Source organism: Bufo bufo, chromosome 3, assembly GCF_905171765.1.
Source record: "Bufo bufo chromosome 3, aBufBuf1.1, whole genome shotgun sequence".
Classification (NCBI taxonomy): Eukaryota; Metazoa; Chordata; class Amphibia; order Anura; family Bufonidae; genus Bufo; species Bufo bufo.
This window is the reverse complement of record NC_053391.1, coordinates 563,188,369-563,212,497: the sequence shown is the minus strand read 5'-3', so window position 1 is coordinate 563,212,497 and position 24,129 is coordinate 563,188,369. Positions and strand designations below refer to the sequence as shown.

General features: G+C 44.5%; 1 protein-coding gene across 1 annotated transcript in view; it reads left to right on the top strand.

Moving 5' to 3' along the window:
- ESYT1 (extended synaptotagmin 1) overlaps positions 1 to 24,129 on the top strand; it is a 109,701-nt gene that overhangs the window by 16,418 nt on the left and 69,154 nt on the right. The window contains exons 2-3 of the mRNA XM_040425566.1: positions 16,419 to 16,460; positions 21,600 to 21,734. Coding sequence (XP_040281500.1) covers positions 16,419 to 16,460; positions 21,600 to 21,734 — 177 coding nt within the window. The remainder of the gene's footprint in view (positions 1 to 16,418; positions 16,461 to 21,599; positions 21,735 to 24,129) is intronic.

The window sequence follows — 24,129 nt, the reverse complement described above, 5'->3', positions numbered from 1 at the left end:
TGTTTCCGCAAAAACCTTCAGTTTTTACCAATTGTACATCCATTCAGTTTTTCCACAAAAAAACGGAAGGAGGAATATATGTTGATGGGGTACTAAAAAAAATTTCTTTCTATTTCCTGGAAACGGATCCGCAATTGCGGATGACATATTGATGCATTAGGGTCCATTCACATGTCCGTATGTGTTTTGTGGACCGCACATCGCCGGCACTCTCATAGAAAATGCCTTTTCTTGTCTGCAATTGCGGACAAGAATAGGACATGTTCTATTTTTTTGCGGATCCGGAAGTGCGGAAAATTGCGTAACGGATGCGGACCCATTTTACGGACATGTGAATGGATCCTTACGCATGTCATCCGCATTTTTGCGAACCCATTGACTACAATGGGACCACGGACTGCATTTTGCCCTTGACCATAACGCAATTCCATGATGGAATGCATAACAGCATTCCGTTATTCATTCCGTCATAATAGAAGCCTACGGGCTGCAAAACGGATCAGTCTGATTTCCGTTTTGCAGGAGAGGACTGAAGTGAATACTACAGGGCCGTCCATAGACGTGAATCAGGACCCCATAGTTGTAGCTACAGCAGCTTACCACTGCATTTTGCTGTGGCGAGCAGGTAAACAGAGCAGAAAAGGCAGCGCTCATACCAGCAATGCCTTCTCTTCGAACAGCTGATCAGCGGGGGGTGCCGGGAGTCTGACCTCCACCGATCTGATATTGATGACCTATTCTGAGGATAGGTCATCAATAGTAAAAAGCGGACAGTTCTTTAAAGAGGTTTGCATCAACATCCTATAAAAAAATTATGAAGGTAGCTGTTATTAGGTAATGTGTTTTCTTTTCCCTTTATTGCTCCTATCTTCCTTTAGCGAGCTGTGGTCACATGATCATGTCCATGCAGCTCTTTCTTATTTCCTGTGATGTTATGTCCATGAGCGTGTCAAAGCAGCAACAGGGGCAGAGATAGGGGAGTGTCTAGGTGTTTAGCTGGGTGGGAGGAGCTGGGCGTATTTGGGGGCAGTGCTGGAGCATAGCAGAGAAAGGAGAAGTGCATCATGGGTTTGGTTGGATACAGCAACAGGAAGTACTACCTACAGGATGGGAACAAACCAGACGGATTGGTTTACATGGTGAAAACGGGTCAGGAGAGTTGATGTACATGAGCTCATCTGTTAAAAACCATAGTAATCTCAGAAAAACTCTTTTTATAGTTATTCTGTCAAATATCAAAGAACATCTATAATGCCGCCATGAAAAAGCGTGCGCTGTATGGCACCCCATGGTCACCACTAAAGTACGTCTGAAATGGAGCTGCCCTAGTTGCCATCTAATCAGATATGGAGCAAATGGAGAGGACTTGGAAGAGATATTAAGCTAGCATATAGAGGTTAAATTACTGAACATTTTCTTGCATGATTTCGAGAAATTCACTTGATCCTTATTTGATATTTCTATTTCATTTGTACCTGTGCTAATTTTGTGTATATCCTGAATAACTGGTTTCCTCCATGGCCCACGGTTACTTACAGATTCCTGAAGGTGACTATCAATTACTTTTCGTTCTTGTGGTGTACATGTCTTTATCTAGGAAATGTGCAGCACAGCAGTTACAGTTCTCATGTAGAAATGTATAATGGTGACAAAGCATTGCCTGTAGGCTCGCTTAGGCTACGTCACACAATTGCAGTCTATGGGGCTATTCACATTTTATTTTTAAAGGCCTGGCATGTCCAATTTTTTTCTTTTTCACGAGCAGACAGACCTTATCGAAATGAATGGACACCCATCTGATAGCCTTTAAAAAAGGCTTAAAAAAAGGGTTAGAAAACAACAACCCTCATCCACTTGAACGCACAGTGACACTTGCTTCTTGAACCCTCACTCCTCATTGGATGCAGCAGGACCTGCGTGATGGTGTCAGATAATCACGCTGGGAACACAGGTCCTGCCGCCTCTGCCTCCAGTGAGGAACAAGTTTTCCAACACATGTTCCCCACTCTGGAGAACTTTATTACTGCTGGGGGCCACTCTAGGGACGTTGTTAATGCTGGGGGTCACTCTGGGGGCAGTATCAATGCTGGGGACGTTATTATTATTCGGGACTGCTCTGGGGACGTTATTAGTGCTGGGGGTCACTATTACTGCTAGGGGCCACTCTGGGGTGTTATTAATGCTGGGGGCAACTCTGGGGTCGTTATTAATCCTGAGGGTCACTCTGGTGGCGGTATTAATGCTGGGGGCGTTATTAATTTTGGGGACTGCTCTAGGGACGTTATTACTGCTGAGGGCCACTTTGGGGATGTTATTAGTGCTGGGGGCCACTCTGGGGGCGTTATTAATGCTGGTGGTCATTATTACTGCTGGAGGCCACTGGGGGTGTTATTAATGCTGTGTGTTGCTTTAGGGGCATTATTACTGCTGAGGGCCACTCTTGGGACGTTATTACTGCTGAGGCCACTCTAGGGGCATTATTAATGCTGAGGGACATTATTAATACTTGGAGTCTTGGAGATTTTTAATGCTGGGGGCCACTATGGGGGACATTATGTATACTACAGCGGTTAGAATTAAATACAAAAACTGTATACTATTTTTTTTTAATGGTGAAGAGGTGTAAAAGAGCATTTTTAGTGCATGTACTAGTTAGAACAGCGGTTCTCAACCTAGGGGTCGCGACCCTTTCTGGGGGGGGGGCGCCTGAGGCTTCGTATTGTGGGTCCAGGCCCGAGCTGGCCCGGGGCCAAGCAGAGCCGGTGCTTGTTTTGCGGCTGAGTAACTCAGAAGATCCGATGGTATATTCTAACCCCCAGGCGTTCCCATGGTGACGGGGACGCTTGCCTGGGGGTTAGAATATACCATCGGATCTGAGTTTTACGAGCTCAGTGAGATCGTAAAAACTCAAATCCGATGGTATATTCTAACCCCCAGGCGTTCCCATGGTGACAGGGACGCTTGCCTGGGGGTTAGAATATACAGGGCCACGCCGCTCACAGCAGTATATTTATAAACTAATCAGTAACTACTTTAACTTTAATCATTGCTCATTGCTGAGCTCTTTACTTGGATTATAATTTATTTGGATATGGGATATCTCACTTTGTCTTAGCTCCGTTAATAGCAGGCATTGCGGGGGGCGGCGCTCACTCATTAACGTCACGCGCCTGCTCCTCCCACTAGGCGGCGCAGGCGCGTGACGTCAGTGAGTGAGCGCCGCCCCCCCCGCACTGCCTGCTATTACCGGAGCGAAGACAAAGTAAGATATCCCATATCCAAATAATTTATAATCCAAGTAAAGAGCTCAGCCATGAGCGATGATTAAAGTTAAAGTAGTTACTGATTAGTTTATAAATATACTGCTGTGAGCGTCGGGGAGGGAGATCTGTGGATGGCACTGTAGGGGGATCTGTGGATGGCAGTGCCATCCACAGATCCGCCTACAGTGCCATCCACAGATCCGCCTACAGTGCCATCCACAGATCCGCCTACAGTGCCATCCACAGATCCGCCTACAGTGCCATCCACAGATCCGCCTACAGTGCCATCCACAGATCCGCCTACAGTGCCATCCACAGATCCGCCTACAGTGCCATCCACAGATCCGCCTACAGTGCCATCCACAGATCCGCCTACAGTGCCATCCACAGATCCGCCTACAGTGCCATCCACAGATCCCCCCCCCCTCCCCTAAACAGTGCCATCCACAGATCCACCCCTAAACAGTGCCATCATGGCACTGTTTAGGGGAGGGGGGATCTGTGGATGGCACTGTTTAGGGGAGGGGGGATCTGTGGATGGCACTGTTTAGGGGAGGGGGGATCTGTGGATGGCACTGTTTAGGGGAGGGGGGATCTGTGGATGGCACTGTTTAGGGGAGGGGGGATCTGTGGATGGCACTGTTTAGGGGAGGGGGGATCTGTGGATGGCACTGTTTAGGGGGGGATCTGTGGATGGCATTGTTTAGGGGAGGGGGATCTGTGGATGGCATTGTTTAGGGGAGGGGGATCTGTGGATGGCACTGTTTAGGGGAGGAGGGATCTGTGGATGGCACTGTTTAGGGGAGGGGGGATCTGTGGATGGCACTGTAGGCGGATCTGTGGATGGCACTGTAGGCGGATCTGTGGATGGCACTGTAGGCGGATCTGTGGATGGCACTGTTTAGGGGAGGGGGGATCTGTGGATGGCACTGTTTAGGGGAGGGGGGATCTGTGGATGTCTTTGTGATTAATTACTCTGCTTTAATTATGTTCAATTTGTAGCAATAAAAATACATCCTGCATATCAGATATTTACATTACAATTCATAACAGTAGCAAAATTTGTTATGTCGTAGCAAGGAAAAAAATGTAATGGTTGGGGGTCACCACAACATGAGGAACTGTATTAAGGGGGTCACGGCTTTAGAAAGGTTGAGAACCACTGAGTTATAAGAATACCGCAGCATGAACTAATTCCAGAGCTCCAGAAGCGCATGAAGAGGCTCTGTGGGCTGCTTAAATTGCGTATCCGAGATGTCAAGTTCCCTGTAAGTTGCAAGAAAGCATGGTTTGTACAAATCGCTTATGTCTTCTCAGTGCATGGACTAATATTCTCTAGTTATCGCGCACAAGGAGGTTTTGAAGCGATTGGGTCTTTTGTTACACTAAAGACACTGGATTCCAGTAGATAATTCAAGTGACCCTGAAGCCGCTGTTCTGGTAATATCAAAGGGCAAACGGTATAATGCTTGCACTGCATTTAGTTGGAGCAGCTCGCCCTTGGTTAGAAACATCATTGATTGTGAATATTTGACTAGAGGATAACCACAGATGGACAGCAGAGTCCGTCATCTCAGGAGGCATTCATTATAAATGAGCAGTGTAATAAATAGCAGTCCCCATAGACTGCACTGTATCACCATAAAAGATGTAGTCTACTGGCAAAGCTAAAGCAGAAGAGCCATTTGCTATTATGAGATGCTTATGCGCCAGTTAAATAGAATTGAATGAATAATTGATATGGACGTCTTTGCATGCATTGGTGAAATAAACGCCTTCGCTATATAGACATTGGTGCATGAAATAGCTGCAGTGCAGTACAAGTGGGGGAGCCAGAAAGAGAATACGCCCCATGGTAGTGACCATACACATTAAAAAAAAAAATGCATTCCAAGAGCTATAACATATTTTTTTTTTTTTTTTTTTTTTTTCATCAATATACTTGTATGAGGTCTTATTTTTTGCAGGTCAAGATGTGTTTTTTTTTTTTTTTTTTTTTTTTTTAATACACCATTTTAAGTACATGTAATGATTGATTAAAGCTAGCTGTTTAGCTAAAACCCCCTTTGTTTACATCAGTAAAAAGGCGTATTAGTGGTCACTAAGGGGTTAAAGGGACACGTCCAACAACCTGTAGGAGAATATTCTATGTTTTGTTTTTAATAAAAAAACAAGTGGATGATTTTCCTGGAAATCATTTTAAGTCCTTCAGTGTATTTATTCTACTTCCTGTCCTAGCTCTACAACTTCCTCTATGGTTGGACTTTTAGTACGACCAGCAGACTTGTACCTATGAAACTGGCTGACCTGTTCCATGTGCACTTGGCAGCTGAAGACATCTGTCTTGGTCCTTTTTTCATATGTGCCCCCATTGCTGAGAAATATGATGTTTTAATATATGCAAATGAGCCTCTAGGAGCAACGGGGGTGTTGCCATTACACCTAGAGGCTCTTTGATAGGGCCAGGCAGGCGTCATCCCTTTAACTCTCGGTTAGACCATCACAACAGCCAGAGGGAGCCTCCATGCAGTGACTCATTTAGGCTACTTTCACACTAGCATTGTTTTAATCCGGCGTTCAATTCCGACACCTGAACTGCCCGCCGGATCCGGAAAAATGTGTGATAACGGATTACATTTGAATCCTGATCAGGATTTTGGTCACAATGAAAAAATGCATTGGAAAAAACGGATCCGCCATTTATGGACTTTAACTTTTTTTTCAGATTTTTCGGGTTTAACATGCAAAAGCCGGATCCGGTTTGACTGAACACACAGCGCCCGATCCGGCGTTAATGCAAGTCAATGGGAAAAAGACCGGATCCGGCGTTCAGTCAGTGTTCAGGATTTTTGGCCGGAGGTAAAAAATACTGCATGCTACGTTTTTCTGAAAAGCCTGATCAGTCAAAAAGACTGAACTGAAGACATCCTGATGCATCCTGAAGGACGGACTCTCCATTCAGAATGCATTAGGATAAAACTGATCAGTTCTTTTCCGGATTTGAGCCCCTAGGACGGAACTCAGCGCCGGAAAAGAAAAACGCTAGTGTGAAAGTGCCCTTAGAGCATCACACTGATGGGTCTAGACAATGCTTTCCTGTGGGAATCTTTATCAAGAGAACAGCAGAGCTGTCATACTGTTATCACAATTCTACACCTACTATTATCATGAGGATAATATAGATGACCTCTTCCCCTCATGGCAGGAGTAAACTGACAGTGTATTACCTTCCTACCTAGGAGTTTTTATCGTTTGCGTTGACTGCTACAGAAGGACAATATTTTTTTATTAAATTGTCAATGGCGAAGTACTACCAAAGTGATAAAGAAAAACAAGTACAAATTCTGAAAATGAAATGTTTTCTATGAATAGTTTAGGGCAGGGATGCCCAACCTGAGGCCCTCCAGCTGTTGTAAAACTACAACTCCCACAGTGCCCTGCTGTAGTCTGTCCAGGCATGCTGGAAGTTGTAGTTTTGCAACAGCTGGAGGGCGTTAGGTTGGGCCTCTCTGGTTTAGGGAATTGCCTTACGTGTGGTTATGTAATATACTATGCAGGCTTGAGTCATATATTTAGGCTATAGCTTGGCCTCAGCTCATGTTGTTATTTAACCGATTATTTTCTACTTCTAGATGAATTTGCTTGGAGCTAAGTTACCACATTACGACTAGTATAAATCCTCTAGTTGCTGAGGTCGTATTGACTCACCCTTATAACTTGCATCATTCTTATCTCAGAAAGAATATTTGACACTTTTGTAAGATGGCATCTGCCCTCTGCAGTAGGAAGTCTGTGCCAAAGAGGTTTGCATTGGCAGATATTCCTATTTGGCAAACAATACAAGAGTTGGCAGTGTTCTCTTCAGTGTAAATGAACTGCGGTGTTGACCCAGGGAGTAGCCCATTCTTTAATTTTAAGAATATTCGAGAGTATAAAATCTGTTAGGCCTCCTGCACACGGCCGTTTTTTTTCCCCCGTTTACGAATGTACTCCGTATGCATTCCGTTTCCGTATTTCTGTTTTTCCATTCCGTTTTAACATAGAACATGTCCTATTATTGCCCGCAAATCACGTTCCGTGGCTCCATTCAAGTCAATGGGTCCGCAAAAAAAACAGAACACATACGGAAATGGATCCGTACGTCTTCCGTTTTTGTTCCGTTTTTTGCTGAACCATCTATTGAAAATGTTATGCCCAGCCCAATTTTATCTATGTAATTACTGTATATGCCATACGGAAAAACGGAAACACAGCGGAAACAAAAAATGGAGCAACGGATCCGTGAAAAACGGACAGCAAAACACTGAAAAAGCCATACGGTCGTGTGCAATAGGCCTTAAAAAAGGAACAAAGTTCTTATCTATCTAAAAATGTGTTCTTATATTTTGGCCCATGATTCAGTATAGCACTCTGTTGATACAAATCCCTACCTGGACAGGTCTTCCATCCAGCCTACATGTTCCTAATTACACCATCTTACAATTAGAACATCCTGCTGTTCCATCTTTTAAAGTTATGCATATTTAAAAAATAAAAAAAATTATGCAGTTTTCACACTGGCCACTAGACCTGATAATCTGTTGAGACTTCTTGTTCTGTACAGGTAACTTCTCAGTAGCCAATACTTGTCATCACAACAGGATTACAATGACAGATATCACCATTGTATAGATAACATAGGATCCACCATTCACAATAGGTGATATCACAGCTTATCTACTCTCCCCTGACCTCCTGCACCATGCCTAGAAAACCCTCCCATAGAAGACAATGAGGTCCCCTCCTGTGCGTTATGTCTATAGCCCATAGTGGCTGCAATTAAAGGGCTTGTGCGGATCCTAAATTTTATTTATTTAATTGTGTAAACCTCGTCTAGTCTCCTACACAGTACCTGTCCACTTCTTTTTCCTGAGTCTTTACTTCAATCTCCATGCTTCCTCTGCTCTCCATTAATACAACTAGAACTTCAGGTTTTGGGCGTAGATGAACTGCAGCCATTCCACGTCCCATAGTGCTGAAAAATGACCGTAACAGTCTCCACAGAGGTCACAGTCCCACTCTCCCGATCCGCAGTCAGACAGAAAAAGTAGCGCAAGTACATTAGTAAGTTGCAGGGCCTGGGAGGACAAGCGCAGGGAAAGGGAGAAATGTAAATGTAACTCCTTTATGGTCCATTCACACGTCCGCATCGTTCCGTAATTCTGCAGAACAGGTGCAGACCCATTCATTTTCAATGGGTCCGGAATGTGCTGTCCAGATCCGCACTTCAGTTTCTCAAAAACAATCGAACATGTCCTATTCTTGTCCGCAATTGCAGATAAGAAAAGGCATTTTCTATGAGAGTGCCGGCAATGTGCGGTCCGCAAAATGCAGAACGCACATTGCTGGTGTCCGTGTTTTGTGGATCCGCAAAACACATTCGGACGTGTGAATGGACCCTTTAAGAACAGGAAGGCTTGACACCTTATTAGACCTAGTGGCCGTGTGAAAACGGGATATTTTTTTTAACTATAGATAGTGACATGGAAAATGTAAAAAATCACCCAACATTCTAACATTAAAAAACAAAACGTAATTTTAACAGTAGGTATGCCCTTTAAAGAGAGTCCCGGATGGCATGGGAGCACAGACGTGGCAGGGTTTTTCGTGTGATCTGTGCTCGGTATTGCACAGGACTTGTGGCCGGCCTTGATTCGCTGATCTGCAGTGCTGTTTCCATGATGCGATTGAGGTAATGAAACTAGTCGTGTCATTCATCTCGATGCCTGGACCTCGCCATCTGCCAGAGCAGCAGAAAGATGTGCAAGGAAAAAAATAACTGAACCTGTCCTTGCCTCAACCCAGACAGTTCTTCTCATGCAGATGACTGTGACTGCGCATTTTTCCTGAAATTGTTTAAAGTGAAGCTCCATCTTCAGAGAAACCTGATAAAACAGAGTTAAAATTTACATAAATTAATAAAATAATGTCATGGTTGGATGTCTTTGGCTCATCACATTGCACTTGATTTGCTCTGAATCATATCTGGAAATGTGATAGGCCAGTTATCTAGAACTACTGCCCCTGTAACGTTACGTTACCCTACTTCGTGAGATTTCCCTACCTTGTAACTAGGGGTGGGCGATATGGCCTAAAATCTATATTGCAATATAATTTTAAGCATGTGCGATATATATCGCAATATATTGTTTTCAATATTGGGGGGGGGGGGGTTTAAACACCCCCCCCCCCAATATAGAAAACAATATATTGCGATATATATCGCAATATAGATTTTAGGCCATATCGCCCACCCCTAGTTACAAGGTAGGGAAATCTCACGAAGTAGGGTAATGTAACATTACACAGACAGAAGAAGGAGCGACCGGCGGCCACGGCGCACGTGAGTATAATGCTGCTCACTAACATACCATCGCAGCCAGGACTTCAGTAGCGTGACTCCTGGCTGCCATGGTAACCGATCGGAGCCCCAGCATTACACTGCTGGGACTTCGATCGGAACTGCCCACTGCCACCAATGATGGGGGGGAAGGGGGACCCTGTGGGATATGGCCGGCACATTCATTGGTACCGCAGTGGCCACAGTCCCTCCCCTCCTCCTCCTACTCTGTTCTCATTGGTGGTCAGCGACAGCCGCGCACAGTGGGGAGGTAGGGACTCCCTCCTTCTCCACTGTGCCGGCTCAGGAAACCATGGTGCGCGCCGAGAGCGCGATCATATTGCGGTCCGGCGATATGCGCAAAATCCATATCGTGGCACAAATTTATATCGTATATCGCCCACCCCTACTTGTAACTTCCGGTCGCACCGGAAATGACGTGAGGAGGCGTGCCGGAGTTGTGCCAATCTGCGCATGCGCAAAACAAAGGTTTAGGGAAATCTCACAGCGGAGTTCAGCTGGACACCGGGACACTGCGCATGCCCTTGAGAGCATCACCAGCCTTAGGGTAGGGAAAAATTATGGCCCAGTGCGCAAGCGCGGCTAACTACAGAACATCCATCCGATCTCCGCCCCTGCGCAGTGTGGGGTAGGGAGATCTGATGGCCATTTTTTCTGTTAAATAAATGCGGAAGTTACGAGGTAGGGAAATCTCATGAAGTAGGGTAATGTAACGTTACACCCCCTACCCCACATTGCAGTATCCAGTGTATGTTATGTGATGCATCTTCAGCCGGTCTCCCCTGCCTCCTGCTTGTGATAGATTTCTTTCAATCAGCGTGAGAAAGGAGTGTGAAACTACATCTCATGGGATACACCGGAGACTCTGCACACAACACACAGATGGCAGAAATCGTTGGTATGAGTCACATGGGGGGACATACAGAGGAACACAGGGGCAGAACTTGGTGGGAAGGAATGGTGTCGGACAGCTGCCAGGAGAGATTTTGATAAATTATGTAATTCACAGTAAGTCAGCCGCACAGGAGAGACTGACCTCCTGTCTACACAGGAGATCAAGCTCTGGATTAGTAGTCAGATGGGGATCACACAATATATCGGCCAATAATGAAGTGTCCCAGAAACTGGGCTGGGGTGAAGCATTTGGCACTGTTGGAATATTGGTGGTGAGTTACTGGAGTGCTACTTCCGAATGATCCATAACCACAGAGAAGTAACAGCTGCGGGTACTGTACTGTACTGTATAATATTACTATGGGCTGCCTGCTGCCCTTTAGCTGACATTCTGTGTATTATTCTGCAAGTATTAGTTCCTCTTTACACAACAATTCTCATGATATTGATAATGTTACACAATGCTTGCCGAGTAGCCTGTAAACACCTCTTTTCTCTAGTTCTTAAAAAAACAAAACCAGAAACATGTCCCATCATTCAGTATTCCATTTCAGATCACAGGAAAAACTAATAATTTTTACAATTATCATTATAAAAAAATGCTCCTGTGTCTTGATATTGCGGTTATATATTTATGGCGCCCCCTGCTGTTCCTTTGATTCCTGCTCAGAATGTCCAATTAGTCCAGTGTTGGTGGTCATACATCACCAGTAGTTCAGTCCCAACTTCTGAATCATTTTCCACATAGATGGAATGATTCTTGCTATTCAGCTTCTTCTCACCTGCACCAAACACATTGGGTTGATATTGTGAGAGGGAATCAAAAGAACACCAGTGGGCGCCATCACAAGTCTGTAACACCAATGAACCGTAAAGATACAAAAAAAAATTATGATTTTAATAAAAAAATCATTTTTAATGGTCCCTGGGTAAAAAGGAAAGTATGTAAGCGGTTATCCAGGAGGACAAGAACTGGCTCTCTATCCTCTTTTATGGGCCTCATACATTAGTGTATTGTTGGCTGAACCTGCTTAGAACAGCGGGTTCGGCTGATGGTCTAATGTGTATAGGGAGCTGCTTGTTTTTCCATCAACAGATGATGTTAAGGGAGAGAAGGGTCAGGGTAATATCTTTGCCCGGTTCACCAAGGAGATGGGATCTTTATGCAGTGCGCCCCATACATACAGCTCCTCACTGAACACCCAGCAACAGATAGAAGCCTGCAGGGCACGCTGAGACTCACCTGGGCACATGCCTGGCACTTTCTTCTATGGACTTTGCTCCACCAGCAGGGCTCCTTTCCTGCCATGCTCTCTCTGACACTTCTGTCAGTAACCAGGCTCCAGGATTATCGGAGGACTGGCAGGTAGACAGGGAAAAACTCTGCACAGAGCTGCAAGCAGAACATCAACAGTCCTGCACTGGTGTGGCGGCTGGGCATGTTCCCCCTTTTTCATAAAATGAGCTGATCCATAAATGCTTAATAAAATGAAAGACGCTGCTATATACACTCACCTAAAGAATTATTAGGAACACCATACTAATACGGTGTTGGACCCCCTTTTGCCTTCAGAACGGCCTTAATTCTACGTGGCATTGATTCAACAAGGTGCTGATAGCATTCTTTAGAAATGTTGGCCCATATTGATAGGATAGCATCTTGCAGTTGATGGAGATTTGAGGGATGCACATCCAGGGCACGAAGCTCCCGTTCCACCACATCCCAAAGATTCTCTATTGGGTTGAGATCTGGTGACTGTGGGGGCCATTTTAGTACAGTGAACTCATTGTCATGTTAAAGAAACCAATTTGAAATGATTCGAGCTTTGTGACATGGTGCATTATCCTGCTGGAAGTAGCCATCAGAGGATGGATACATGTTCTCATTCTGTTTACGCCAAATTCGGACTCTACCATTTGAATGTCTCAACAGAAATCGAGACTCATCAGATCAGGCAACATTTTCCCAGTCTTCAACAGTCCTATTTTGGTGAGCTCGTGCAAATTGTAGCCTCTTTTTCCTATTTGTAGTGGAGATGAGTGGTACCCGGTGGGGTCTTCTGCTGTTGTAGCCCATCCGCCTCAAGGTTGTGCGTGTTGTGGCTTCACAAATGCTTTGCTGCATACCTCGGTTGTAACGAGTGGTTATTTCAGTCAACGTTGCTCTTCTATCAGCTTGAATCAGTCGGCCCATTCTCCTCTGACCTCTAGCATCCACAAGGCATTTTTGCCCACAGGACTGCCGCATTCTGGATGTTTTTCCCTTTTCACACCATTCTTTGTAAACCCTAGAAATGGTTGTGCGTAAAAATCCCAGTAACTGAGCAGATTGTGAAATACTCAGACCGGCCCGTCTGGCACCAACAACCATGCCACGCTCAAAATTGCTTAAATCACCTTTCTTTCCCATTCTGACATTCAGTTTGGAGTTCAGGAGATTGTCTTGACCAGGACCACCCCCCTAAATGCATTGAAGCAACTGCCATGTGATTGGTTGACTAGATAATTGCATTAATGAGAAATAGAACAGGTGTTCCTAATAATTCTTTAGGTGAGTGTATGTTGGTGGTGGGGGGGATGAGACGTGCACCAAATGGTCTGTCATCCCACTGGAACTGCCAAATCAGCAGCCTTATTACTGTACAGAGCTTTGTTATTGGATGTTTCAGGCAACATCAGTATTGCTGTGCTGGCTGTGCTATTCGAAGCATGCAGCGTGCTCATTAATTTCAGAAAGTCTCATGGGCATTAATCCTCATCGGCTTTCTGAGCTCCCTAGAAGAAAACAAACCTAGTGGGAAGTGAGGTCACTGCATACAGTACTGGCAGAAGTGAGGCACACCCTGCTTCCGAGAGAAATGCATCTAGCTGTGCAGCTGAAACGGAATAATATGGCTGAAAGAGACTTTTAAGAAGCCCAAACATAACTGTTCCTTGACGGTTATGATGTTACAAAGAAGCGCAGCCACTATGCTACCTTTTCTTTTGAAAACTCAGGTACATTTTAATAATTTAAAACGTTAATTATTACAAAAAAGAAGGTTTTGGAATATGTTTTTCTTGCTCATTCATGATTCTGCAGAAAATTAGTGGCAGTATATCTGTGTAGACATTTTAGCAAGTGTTGCTCTCAAAAACGTTGTGTGCCCCTGTGCCAAATGTTTTCCGAGAAGCACAAATAAAATGGAACACCTGAAGAGGATGTGGCATGTAACGGTAGTTTCGGTCTGACTAGTATGCCCAGCTTAGATTTGACTGATTTTATGGTTTGTTTTGTGTTGTAGCTTGGTTTCCATACTTACCCCTGGCCACCCTGACGATCAGCTGTTATGCAGTAATTCCGGCGACTGAACTGCTCACTACAACTTCTTTCTGTGCATTGGGGCCACTAAATTAATGAACAAAGTTCATATAGTAAATTGGCATAGTCTTATCATTGCCACCACCAGGGTTTGTTCACTGCCAGTAAGGCCAGTTTTACACGAGCGTATTCAGTCTGGGAAACGCACTCCATGTAGCAGCAGTATTTTCTCAACTGAACACTGCTCCTCTGAAGTCAACTTGCAGCATCATAATGATTTATAATGCTGTGAATTTCCATGTCACCACAGGTCTCCGCATTATGTGACTACAGTTCAGTAGACCTGCGGTGAGGTCGGTAGGCCACATAGAATGCGTATTCATTCCCAGCCATGGAGGAGCCTTTTAAAGTAGTGGTGTGCTTTGGGTAATCCGATTCTCTCTTAGAAGGGATCCTAATGATAAACGAATGTGGACATGAGCAAACTGATTTGTACAAATTCATTTCTTCATCAAGGTTGTTAGGGCCGGGCGATATGGTCTAAAATCTATATCGCGATATAATTTGAAGCATGTGCAATATATTTTCTTCTGCATGTATACAAATTACATGGCCATCATCATCCATGTCCCCCAGCCAGCTCCATCAGCCCCATGCCATTGCCACCATCATCATGTTCCTCGGCCAGCGCCATCAGCCCCATGCCATTGCCACCATCCACCCCCCACCCCCCGGTAGATTTGGGCCCCTGCTAATATACTTACCTTTGCTGCAGGGTGCGGGGCTGGCTGATGGAGTCCACAGGAGACGGACCGCGTCTTCTTCCCAGCATACACTGGGAGGGACCCAACCTCACCCACAGCGTCAGCCTGCGTGCTGACGATGTGTGCACGCAAGGCCCTGGCCAGTGCAGCGCGGTGCAGAGTTGGGAGGCCATGGAGCGGTGAGTAAGAAGCTGCTTCAATTCACTACCGCTTCGTGGTCATCTATCGTGATATAGCTAAAATCTATATCGTTGCCCGAATTTATGTTGATAATATTGTATATCGTTGATATCGCCCACCCCTACTGTCCACGCTGCCCAAGAGGCTCCCCCCGCCACTTTATTGACATCTTGCCGGAGATCTCGCTCAGTGCTTACAATCTTGCATCTGCAACACTGCGCTGAGTAGCCGTGCAAGCACAGAGGCTCTGATGCTGCTAACAGCAGCAACTGTGCATGCGCCACTACACTTCCCTCTCTGCTCAAGAACGTACCCTGCAGCAAATGTTCTTATTTGGTGAAACTTAACAGTTTCTATTGAATTCAGAGGTTTTTACCTGTAATGCGTGAATAACCCTGATCCTCCAGCGGTTCCACAATGACAGAGCCCCATTTATGTGCCAGAATTCTGTGTTAGGTTATTTTAAAATGTTTCTTCTAAACCAACTCATTATTATAAAGCAGTGCAAACCTGCAACCAACCCTGTAGAAAGTGGCCTCAATGGCAGGTAAGTACTAGTAATGCCAGTGACGCCTAGCCTGGTTTAGACCACAGCCAGTTTAATTTGCTGCTTCTGTTTCTGTGATGTACTGGCAGCAGATGGAATTCTATACATTTTACCATGGTCCCCGGAGAGTACTGCAGTAAGTACTTGGCTGGACATGCTGGCCAGACATGACATCAGCTTCTCTGATGAGAAATACAAAATCCAATATAAGGGGGTTTTATGACTACTTAGATTCTGTACACATTTCTACGACTTTCCGACGCTTGCCTGTATGTGGCCTCTCCTAAGTCATGTTATTTTTCGATCATCTTCTCAGCCCAGCACCCCCGCCTCTTCTGCTGTAACACAAGTAAACCTCAGTTTCCTCACTGATGGTATCATGGGCACGAGATAGTCATATCTTGGAAACCAGCAACAGGAAGTAAATATCAGGGTTTTTGTAACAAAAAAAAACATGAAAACTTCTCTTTTTTTACTCCTTGTCAGTATATACGGTACATTTCAGGGAATACATGTCAGTTGAGAGATCTGCCATTCTGATCTGCTAGATGTGAAGCTGGCGCCATTATAGGTCTTGGATAATCCCTTTAAAAGTTTTACTGATAAAGCAGCAGGTTGTGCTGGGTACAAGATGTCGCAAACATTTTCAACCATTTTGGAGCGGTTTTAGTCATCACATGCAAACCTATGACCTATTAAAGGAAAACAAACCTCTAGTCGTTCTTGATAACAATGGCCTATAATTCCCATAGGCAAGACCGCACGTTGGTAAACAATGGAAATGTACGGAAATTATAACGCAGGCATTGTCCAAAGTGAAGACGTGCACTATATACTACAAGACATGGCTGTGTGCCTCAGCTAACACCTTCTTACCTTATATTCCAGTGATTTTAGTATGTTTCAAAAATAGGCACGAAGTACTGGGTACCGAATTTGTGTTCCAGAAATTTGGAAGACCTGTTTTGTTGGGGTGTAAACCTTTTCAGGACCCCAAACTACTGACCATGCATGTAGCGTCGGAGCTGTGTATAAAAGCTGACCGCTAGTCTTGGCTTTGTTCCCTCAGGTCACCTTCCCTGACGTGGAGAAAGTAGAATGGCTGAACAAGGTAAGGTGGACGTTTTTATGTATAATTCGCACCGCGCGTTCTGCACTTTCAGCTAAGAACCTGAGACTTTACTGTTGCAGGGTCTTTTATCTAGCTGACTGCAGCCAAGGAGGCTTTAATTTCTCATTCATTGCTGATAAATTGTTGAAGCTTTTCTTCAGATGCCATATCGAGCATTAGATTAGGAAACGGCATAAATAAATTTCGCTATGGCTATGGGATCCCAGCTGATAATCTACAAAGCTATTGTGAATTTAAAGTTTTCTTCCAAAGGTTGCAGGGCATGGGATCATTCTTAGTGTTGTTTTTTTTGTTTTTTCTAATGTGTTAGAGATAGGGAACATTTTTGTAATACACTTTATTTAGAGAACTTGATATTTATAGTAGAAAAGTTGCCCAGAAATGTCCCTTAGCAGCGCTCTCTAAAAATGAGCATTACTAGAGCACATCCGTCTTCCTAGTACAGTGCAGGACAGGCTGGGAGGTGCTGGGCCCTAAATATATATTTATCTTCTTTGCTATTTCTTATTGATCAGAATGGCCAGCGCTGTTAGTGAGTGCTTCTGCTGTATTCCCTGCGCACTGAAAATTTAACCAGCGACCAGGCGATGTGTGAGCGAGCAGTAAACGCTCGCTGTTGTCCATGCAGTAAGCCGCTATTTTGTTAATAATAATAATAAATAATAATAATAATATTATTTACTAGACATTAAAGGGGTTGTCCGGGTTCAGTGCTGAACCTGGACAGACCCTTATTTTCACCCCCCTGAGGCTAGCATCGAAGCATCTCATGCTCCGATGCGCTCCCTTGCCCTGCGCTAGATCGCACAGGGCAAGGGCTCTTTTGTTTAGCATAACACACTGCCGGGTGGAAACTTCCGCCCGGCAGTGTGTTCAGTGACGTCACCGGCTCTGATGGGCGGGCTTTAGCGCTGCCCTAGCCGTTTTACTGGGGATGTTTGTGTGTGTGTGAAAGGGGGGGCATTAACCCTTCAAGCATCGGGCCGCTGTCAGGGCAGAGCTGTCAGGGTTAGCCCCTTCCAGACAACGGTCACTAAGGACCGCGGCATGGAAGGGGTTAACCTCTTAAGGACATAGGGCGTACAGGTACGCCCTGTGTATTTTCGATCACTGCCGTGCGGCTGGCAGTGATCGGAACTGCTCAAATCATTGAGCAGGCACCTAGGCTAAATGCGCGGGGGGTCCCGTGACCCCCCCATGTCGGCGATCGCGGCAAACCGCAGGTCAATTCAGACCTGCGGTTTGCTGCGATTTCTGCAGTTTCTGGTCCCCGCGGTCCCTGACCGTGGGGATCAGAAACTTTATATGCCTAAAAAAACGTTTTATTCACCCCCCCCTGCACCCCCGAATGATTTTATGGTGGCGGGAGGTGCAGGGGGAGGGTTGTGGGCGGTGCGGGAGGCGGGCGGTGCGGCAGGCGGGATCGCGATCCCCCGCCCGCCTCCCCTTGTATAATCGTTGGTTTCTAGTGGGTATACCAGGGTGCCAGCACATTGCTGGCACCCTGGTATAAACGGCTGACATCTGCGATGCGATGTCAGCCGTTTAACCCTTTCCATACAGCGGTCCGTACGGACCGCTGTATGGAAAAGGTTAACAGCGCAGGGAGCTCCCTCCCTCTCCCATCGGGGGGCTGCTGTGCCTTTGCAGCCCCCCGATGGAGAGGGAGAGAGCCCCCAGACAGCCCCCCGAGAGATCCCCTCCTTACCCTTCCCCGTCTGCGAAGTTCTGAGCAGACGGGGAAGGTTCCCATGGCAACAGGACGCCTCTCAGGCGTCCTGCTGTCCATGGTGCTGAACAGATCTGTGCTAAAAGCATAGATCTGTTCAGTGTAAGTAAAATACAGTGCAGTACAATATATATTGTACTGTACTGTATTATACAGACATCAGACCCACTGGATCTTCAAGAACCAAGTGGGTCTGGGTCAAAAAAAGTGAATAAAAGTGAAAAAAAAAGTAAAAATCAAAAAACACATTTATCACTAATAAAAAATGAAAAAAATAAAATTCCCTACACATGTTTGGTATCGCCGCGTCCGTAACGACCTGATCTATAAAACGGTCATGTTACTTTACCCGAACGGTGAACACCATAAAAATAAAAAATAAAAAACTATGATGAAATTGAAATTTTGCCCACCTTACTTCCCAAAAAAGGTAATAAAAGTGATCAAAAAAGTCGCATGTACGCCAAAATTGTAACAATCAAACCGTCATCTCATCCCGCAAAAATCATACCCTACCCAAGATAATCGCCCAAAAACTGAAAAAACTATGGCTCTTAGACTATGGAAACACTAAAACATGATTTTTTTTGTTTCAAAAATGAAATCATTGTGTAAAACTTACATAAATAAAAAAAAGGTATACATATTAGGTATCGCCGCGTCCGTATCGCCCGGCTCTATAAAAATATCACATGATCTAACCCCTCAGATGACCACCGTAAAAAAATAAAAATAAAAACAGCAATTTTTTGTCATCTTACGTCACAAAAAGTGTAATAGCAAGCAATCAAAAAGTCATATGCACCCCAAAATAGATGCCAATCAAACCGTCATCTCATCCCGCAAAAAATGAGACCCTACTTAAGATAATCGCCCAAAAACTGAAAAAACTATGGCTCTTAGACTATGGAGACACTAAAACATTTTTTTTGTTTTAAAAATGAAATCATTGTGTAAAACTTACATAAATAAAAAAAATTGTATACATATTAGGTATCGCCTCGTCCGTGACAACCTGCTCTATAAAATTACCACATGATCTAACCTGTCAGATGAATGTTGTAAATAACAAAAAAAAAAAACGGTGCCAAAAAAGCTATTTCTTGTTACCTTGCCGCACAAAAAGTGTAATATAGAGCAACCAAAAATCATATGTACCCTAAACTAGTACCAACAAAACTGCCAACCTATCCCGTAGTTTCTAAAATGGGGTCACTTTTTTGGAGTTTCTACTCTAGGGGTGCATCAGGGGGGCTTCAAATGGGACATGGTGTAAAAAAAAACTGTCCAGCAAAACCTGCCTTCCAAAAACCGTATGGCATTCCTTTCCTTCTGCGCCCTGCCGTGTGCCCGTACAGTAGTTTACGGCCACATATGGGGTGTTTCTGTAAACTACAGAATTAGGGCCATAAATAATGAGTTTTGTTTGGCTGTTAACCCTTGCTTTGTAACTGGAAAAAAATATTAAAATGGAAAATCTGCCAAAAAAGTGAAATTTTGAAATTGTATCTCTATTTTCCATTAAATCTTGTGCAACACCTAAAGGGTTAACAAAGTTTGTAAAATCAGTTTTGAATACCTTGAGGGGTGTAGTTTCTTAGATGGGGTCACTTTTATGGAGTTTATAATCTAGGGGTGCATCAGGGGGGCTTCAAATGGGACATGGTGCCAAAAAAACAGTCCAGCAAAATCAGCCCTCCAAAAACCAAGCGGCGCACCTTTCACTCTACGCCCCGCTGTGTGCCCGTACAGTAGTTTACGGCCACATATGGGGTGTTTCTGTAAACAGCAGAGTCAGGGCAATAAAGATACAGTCTTGTTTGGCTGTTAACCCTTGCTTTGTTAGTGGAAAAAATGGGTTAAAATGGAAAATTAGGCAAAAAAATGAAATTCTCAAATTTCATCGCCATTTGCCAATAACTCTTGTGCAACACCTAAAGGGTTAACGACGTATGTAAAATCAGTTTTGAATACCTTGAGGGGTGTAGTTTCTTAGATGGGGTGACTTTTAGGGAGTTTCTCCTCTAGGGGTGCATCAGGGGGCTTCAAATGGGACATGGTGTAAATAAACCAGTCCATAAAAATCAGCCTTCCAAAAACCAAACGGCGCACCTTTCACTCTACGCCCCTCTGTGTGGCCGTACAGTAGTTTACGGCCACATATTGGGTGTTTCTGTAAATGGCAGAGTCAGGGCAATAAAGATACAGTCTTGTTTGGCTGTTAACCCTTGGTTTGTTAGTGGGAAAAAATGGGTTAAAATGAAAAATTAGACAAAAAAATGAAATTCTCAAATTTCCTCCCCATTTGCCAATAACTCTTGTGCAACACCTAAAGGGTTAACAACGTATGCAAAATCAGTTTTGAATACCTTGAGGGGTGTAGTTTCTTAGATGGGGTCATTTTTGGGTGGTTTCTATAATGTAAGCCTCGCAAAGTGACTTGAGACCTGAACTGGTCCCTAGAAATTGAGTTTTTGTAAATTTCGGAAAAATTTCAAGATTTGCTTCTAAACTTCTAAGCCTTATAACATCCCCAAAAAATAAAATATCATTCCCAAAACAATTCAAACATGAAGTAGACATATGGGGAATGTAAAGTCATCACAATTTTTGGGGGTATTACTATGTATTACAGAAGTAGAGAAACTGAAACTTTGAAATTTGCTAATTTTTTTCAAATTTTTGTTAAATTAGGTATTTTTTGGTGCAAAAAAAATTTGTTTTTTTACTCCATTTTACCAGTGTCATGAAGTACAATATGTGACGAAAAAACTATCTCAGAACGGCCTGGATAAGTCAAAGCGTTTTAAAGTTATCAGCACTTAAAGGGACTCTGGTCAGATTTTCAAAAAATGGCCTGGTCCTAAGGTGTAAAAAGGCTGTGTCCTTAAGGGGTTAAACAGTTATTTAAAGCAGAGTGTCAGCGATGTGTCCTGATTGGTCGGTGCAATGCTGTGGGCGATGCGGCCACGTGTGGAGCGATGTGTCCTGATTGGTTGACCCGCCGCGCAGGCCCAGTGCAAAACTGGTGACGGACACAGCGCACTCACACTATAGGATTATTAAAGCGCCATTCATTCCATGGCGCTGTACATATGATAAGGGGTCTACATACATAATACAGACAATTGCGCTAAGCATGAATAGGACAAGTTACACACTGGTACAGAAGGAGAGAGGGCCCTGCCCATGAGTGCTTACAATCTGGGACCGTGGTAGACAGATGTTATTATAGGGGCAGATGCTAGCCATGTTAGGTCAGTTGCGTCTCCGTGAGATTTTTCTAGCATCTTTCAATGCTTGTCTGTTGTGGGGACAGATATGAATGTGGTGTAATGAAATGGGACTTGCAGTTTTTAGGGTTTCATATGTGAATTCTTGTGTTTCAGATTATAGCACAGATGTGGCCCTTTATTGGGCAGTACCTGGAGAAGCTGCTCATAGATACTATAGCGCCCTTAGTCCGGTCATCTAACACTCACCTGTCTACCTTACACTTCACAAAGATCAGTATCGGAGAGAAGGTAAACCATCATTTGTATCTTCAGTACATGCTTAGTTATATCTACACTTACATACTGGTATTTGCTTGCATTTGGCTATTAGTGTATCTGAACACAACACTGAGATAAATGGCGTAAAGGAAATGACAGCCTGTTGTACACAAACGTATTAAAATTCTGTGCCGAACATTCAGTAATGTTGCTGGGACAAGCTCTGGCACTGTCTTGAAGGGTTTGTTCACCCCTAGGGACCTTTTCTGGGAATCATACTTACCTGATCCCCACTGCTGAGTTCCACTCTATTGCTCCCCGTAAGGTGCCACAGGTCTCCATGCACCAAGATATGATGCAGCTTATCAGGGGGTCATGTGGCACATGGGTGACACTTCACTGCTGCGGCCACTCATTGGCTGGAGCCGCCACGTGACCCGCATCAAACCGGATATTTATGTGAGACATCGATGGAGATGGAACCCAGCCGCAGAGATCAGATGAATGATTCCCACCAGCCACGCTGGGTCTGCAGAAAAGGTCCCCAGTGGTGAACAACCCCTTTAAATTTCTCATTCATTTCAGTGACATCTGACATTTATCTGCTTCACACTGCACATGCATCAATGTAACGTATCCAGGCCGCCGTTTACCTGATGGAGCCCAAAAGGACACTCTTGGGTTTAGTTTTATTATCAGCAACACTGTGAAAGATACATTTTTAATCAAGCTTGTGCCACTTCTGCCAGTGCCCCAAAGATGATCCCTGATGCTGAAATACTCTGCAGTAAGTGCTCCACAACCCTCCGATTTTGAGTAATGACTGTAGTTTTCTCCTGCCGACGCTCAGAGCAGTAGGGTAGGGTCTGTGGAGCAATGACTGCAGAGCATTCAGCAGGAGGGACTGACTTTGTGTGTGTGTCCTAGACTGTCAGTGATGCTGATAAAACCATACACAGTTATGTTTAAAGGGAGTCTTTCACCTAAAATGACCATTATACACCACAAACATCATGATATCCATTACATTCCCCATATTATAATCTTACCTTTTCATATTGCCGTCCATCGCCTATTTTCTATTAAACTCTTGTATTCAATATGTTAATTAGGTTCTGAAGGTGCCCAGGGGTGGCGTTTATGCGGCCGGTGCCCATGCCCCACGTCGCAGTTCAAATCTAACCCCTCCTCTTTCACCCCTCTGGCCCGCCCTAGGTTCTTCAGATTCCATCCTCCCGTCATTGACCAATCCGGCGCCTGCGCCGTTCAAAATAATCCTTGTGCCTGCGCACTCTATTACCCACTAGGGCAGAGGGAGAAGAGCGTTTAATGCGCATGCGCCGGCCTGTACCTCCCGATCTAGCCGGATTGGGATGTACGGGCCAGCGCATGCGCATTAAACGCTCTGCTCCCTCTGCCCTAGTGGGTAATAGAGTGCGCAGGCGCGAGGATTATGTTGAACGGCACAGGTGCCGGATTGGTCAATGACTGGAGGATGGAATCTGAAGAACCTAGGGCGGGCCAGAGGGGTGAAAGGGGAGGGGTTTGATTTGAACAGCGCCGCGGGGCATGGGCACCGGCCGCATAAACACCGCCCTTGGGCACCTTCAGAACCTAATTAGCATATGGAATAAAAGCATTTTTAAGATAAAATAGGCGATGGACAGCAATATGAAAGGTAAGATTATAATATGGGGAATGTAATGGATATCATGATGTTTGTGGTGTATAGTGGTCATTTTAGGTGAAAGACTCCCTTTTTAAAGCGCTTTCCAGGTCTCCTGCCTAGCACTATCAGCAGTATTGCTGGATCAAAACTGCTGACAGACCCACTTTAGAATATCTACAGTGTTTTCTTTTCAGTTATGATGAGGTAAACCAATTAATCAAATCATCCGAATGAACAAGTCTGTTATGTCAACCTCCTAAGTATGTGTTACAAAACCTGCTTTCCCTAAAGGAGAAATCAAGCGTCCTAATGGACGGCTAATTAAATAAGCTGGATTACATTAGTGAGCGCTTAAACACGCATACTTTGTCTGGATTTTGTGAGCTAATCTTAATAACTCTGATTTTAGATAATTATTCTCCTATTCTGTAACACTACTGGATAGACCATCATTATCAGATTGGCAGGGGGTTGTCACCCCACACCCTCGCTGATCAGCCGTTTCAGAGTAGCGCCAGAACTACACAGCTCCATCCTTTGTGCAGCATTGCTTCTATTCACTTCAATGGGTGCAGCTCAGTGGTTACCAGCTCCGTCCAACACACAAAGGACTGTGTAGTGCCAGAGCCACTCCGAAACTGTTTATCTGTGGGGCACACGGTGTTGGACCTCTGCCAACCAGATATTAATGGTTCCATTAACTCCTCAGGTGAATACACATAAAACTTAACTTTTAATGGACAAAAAGTTTAAAAT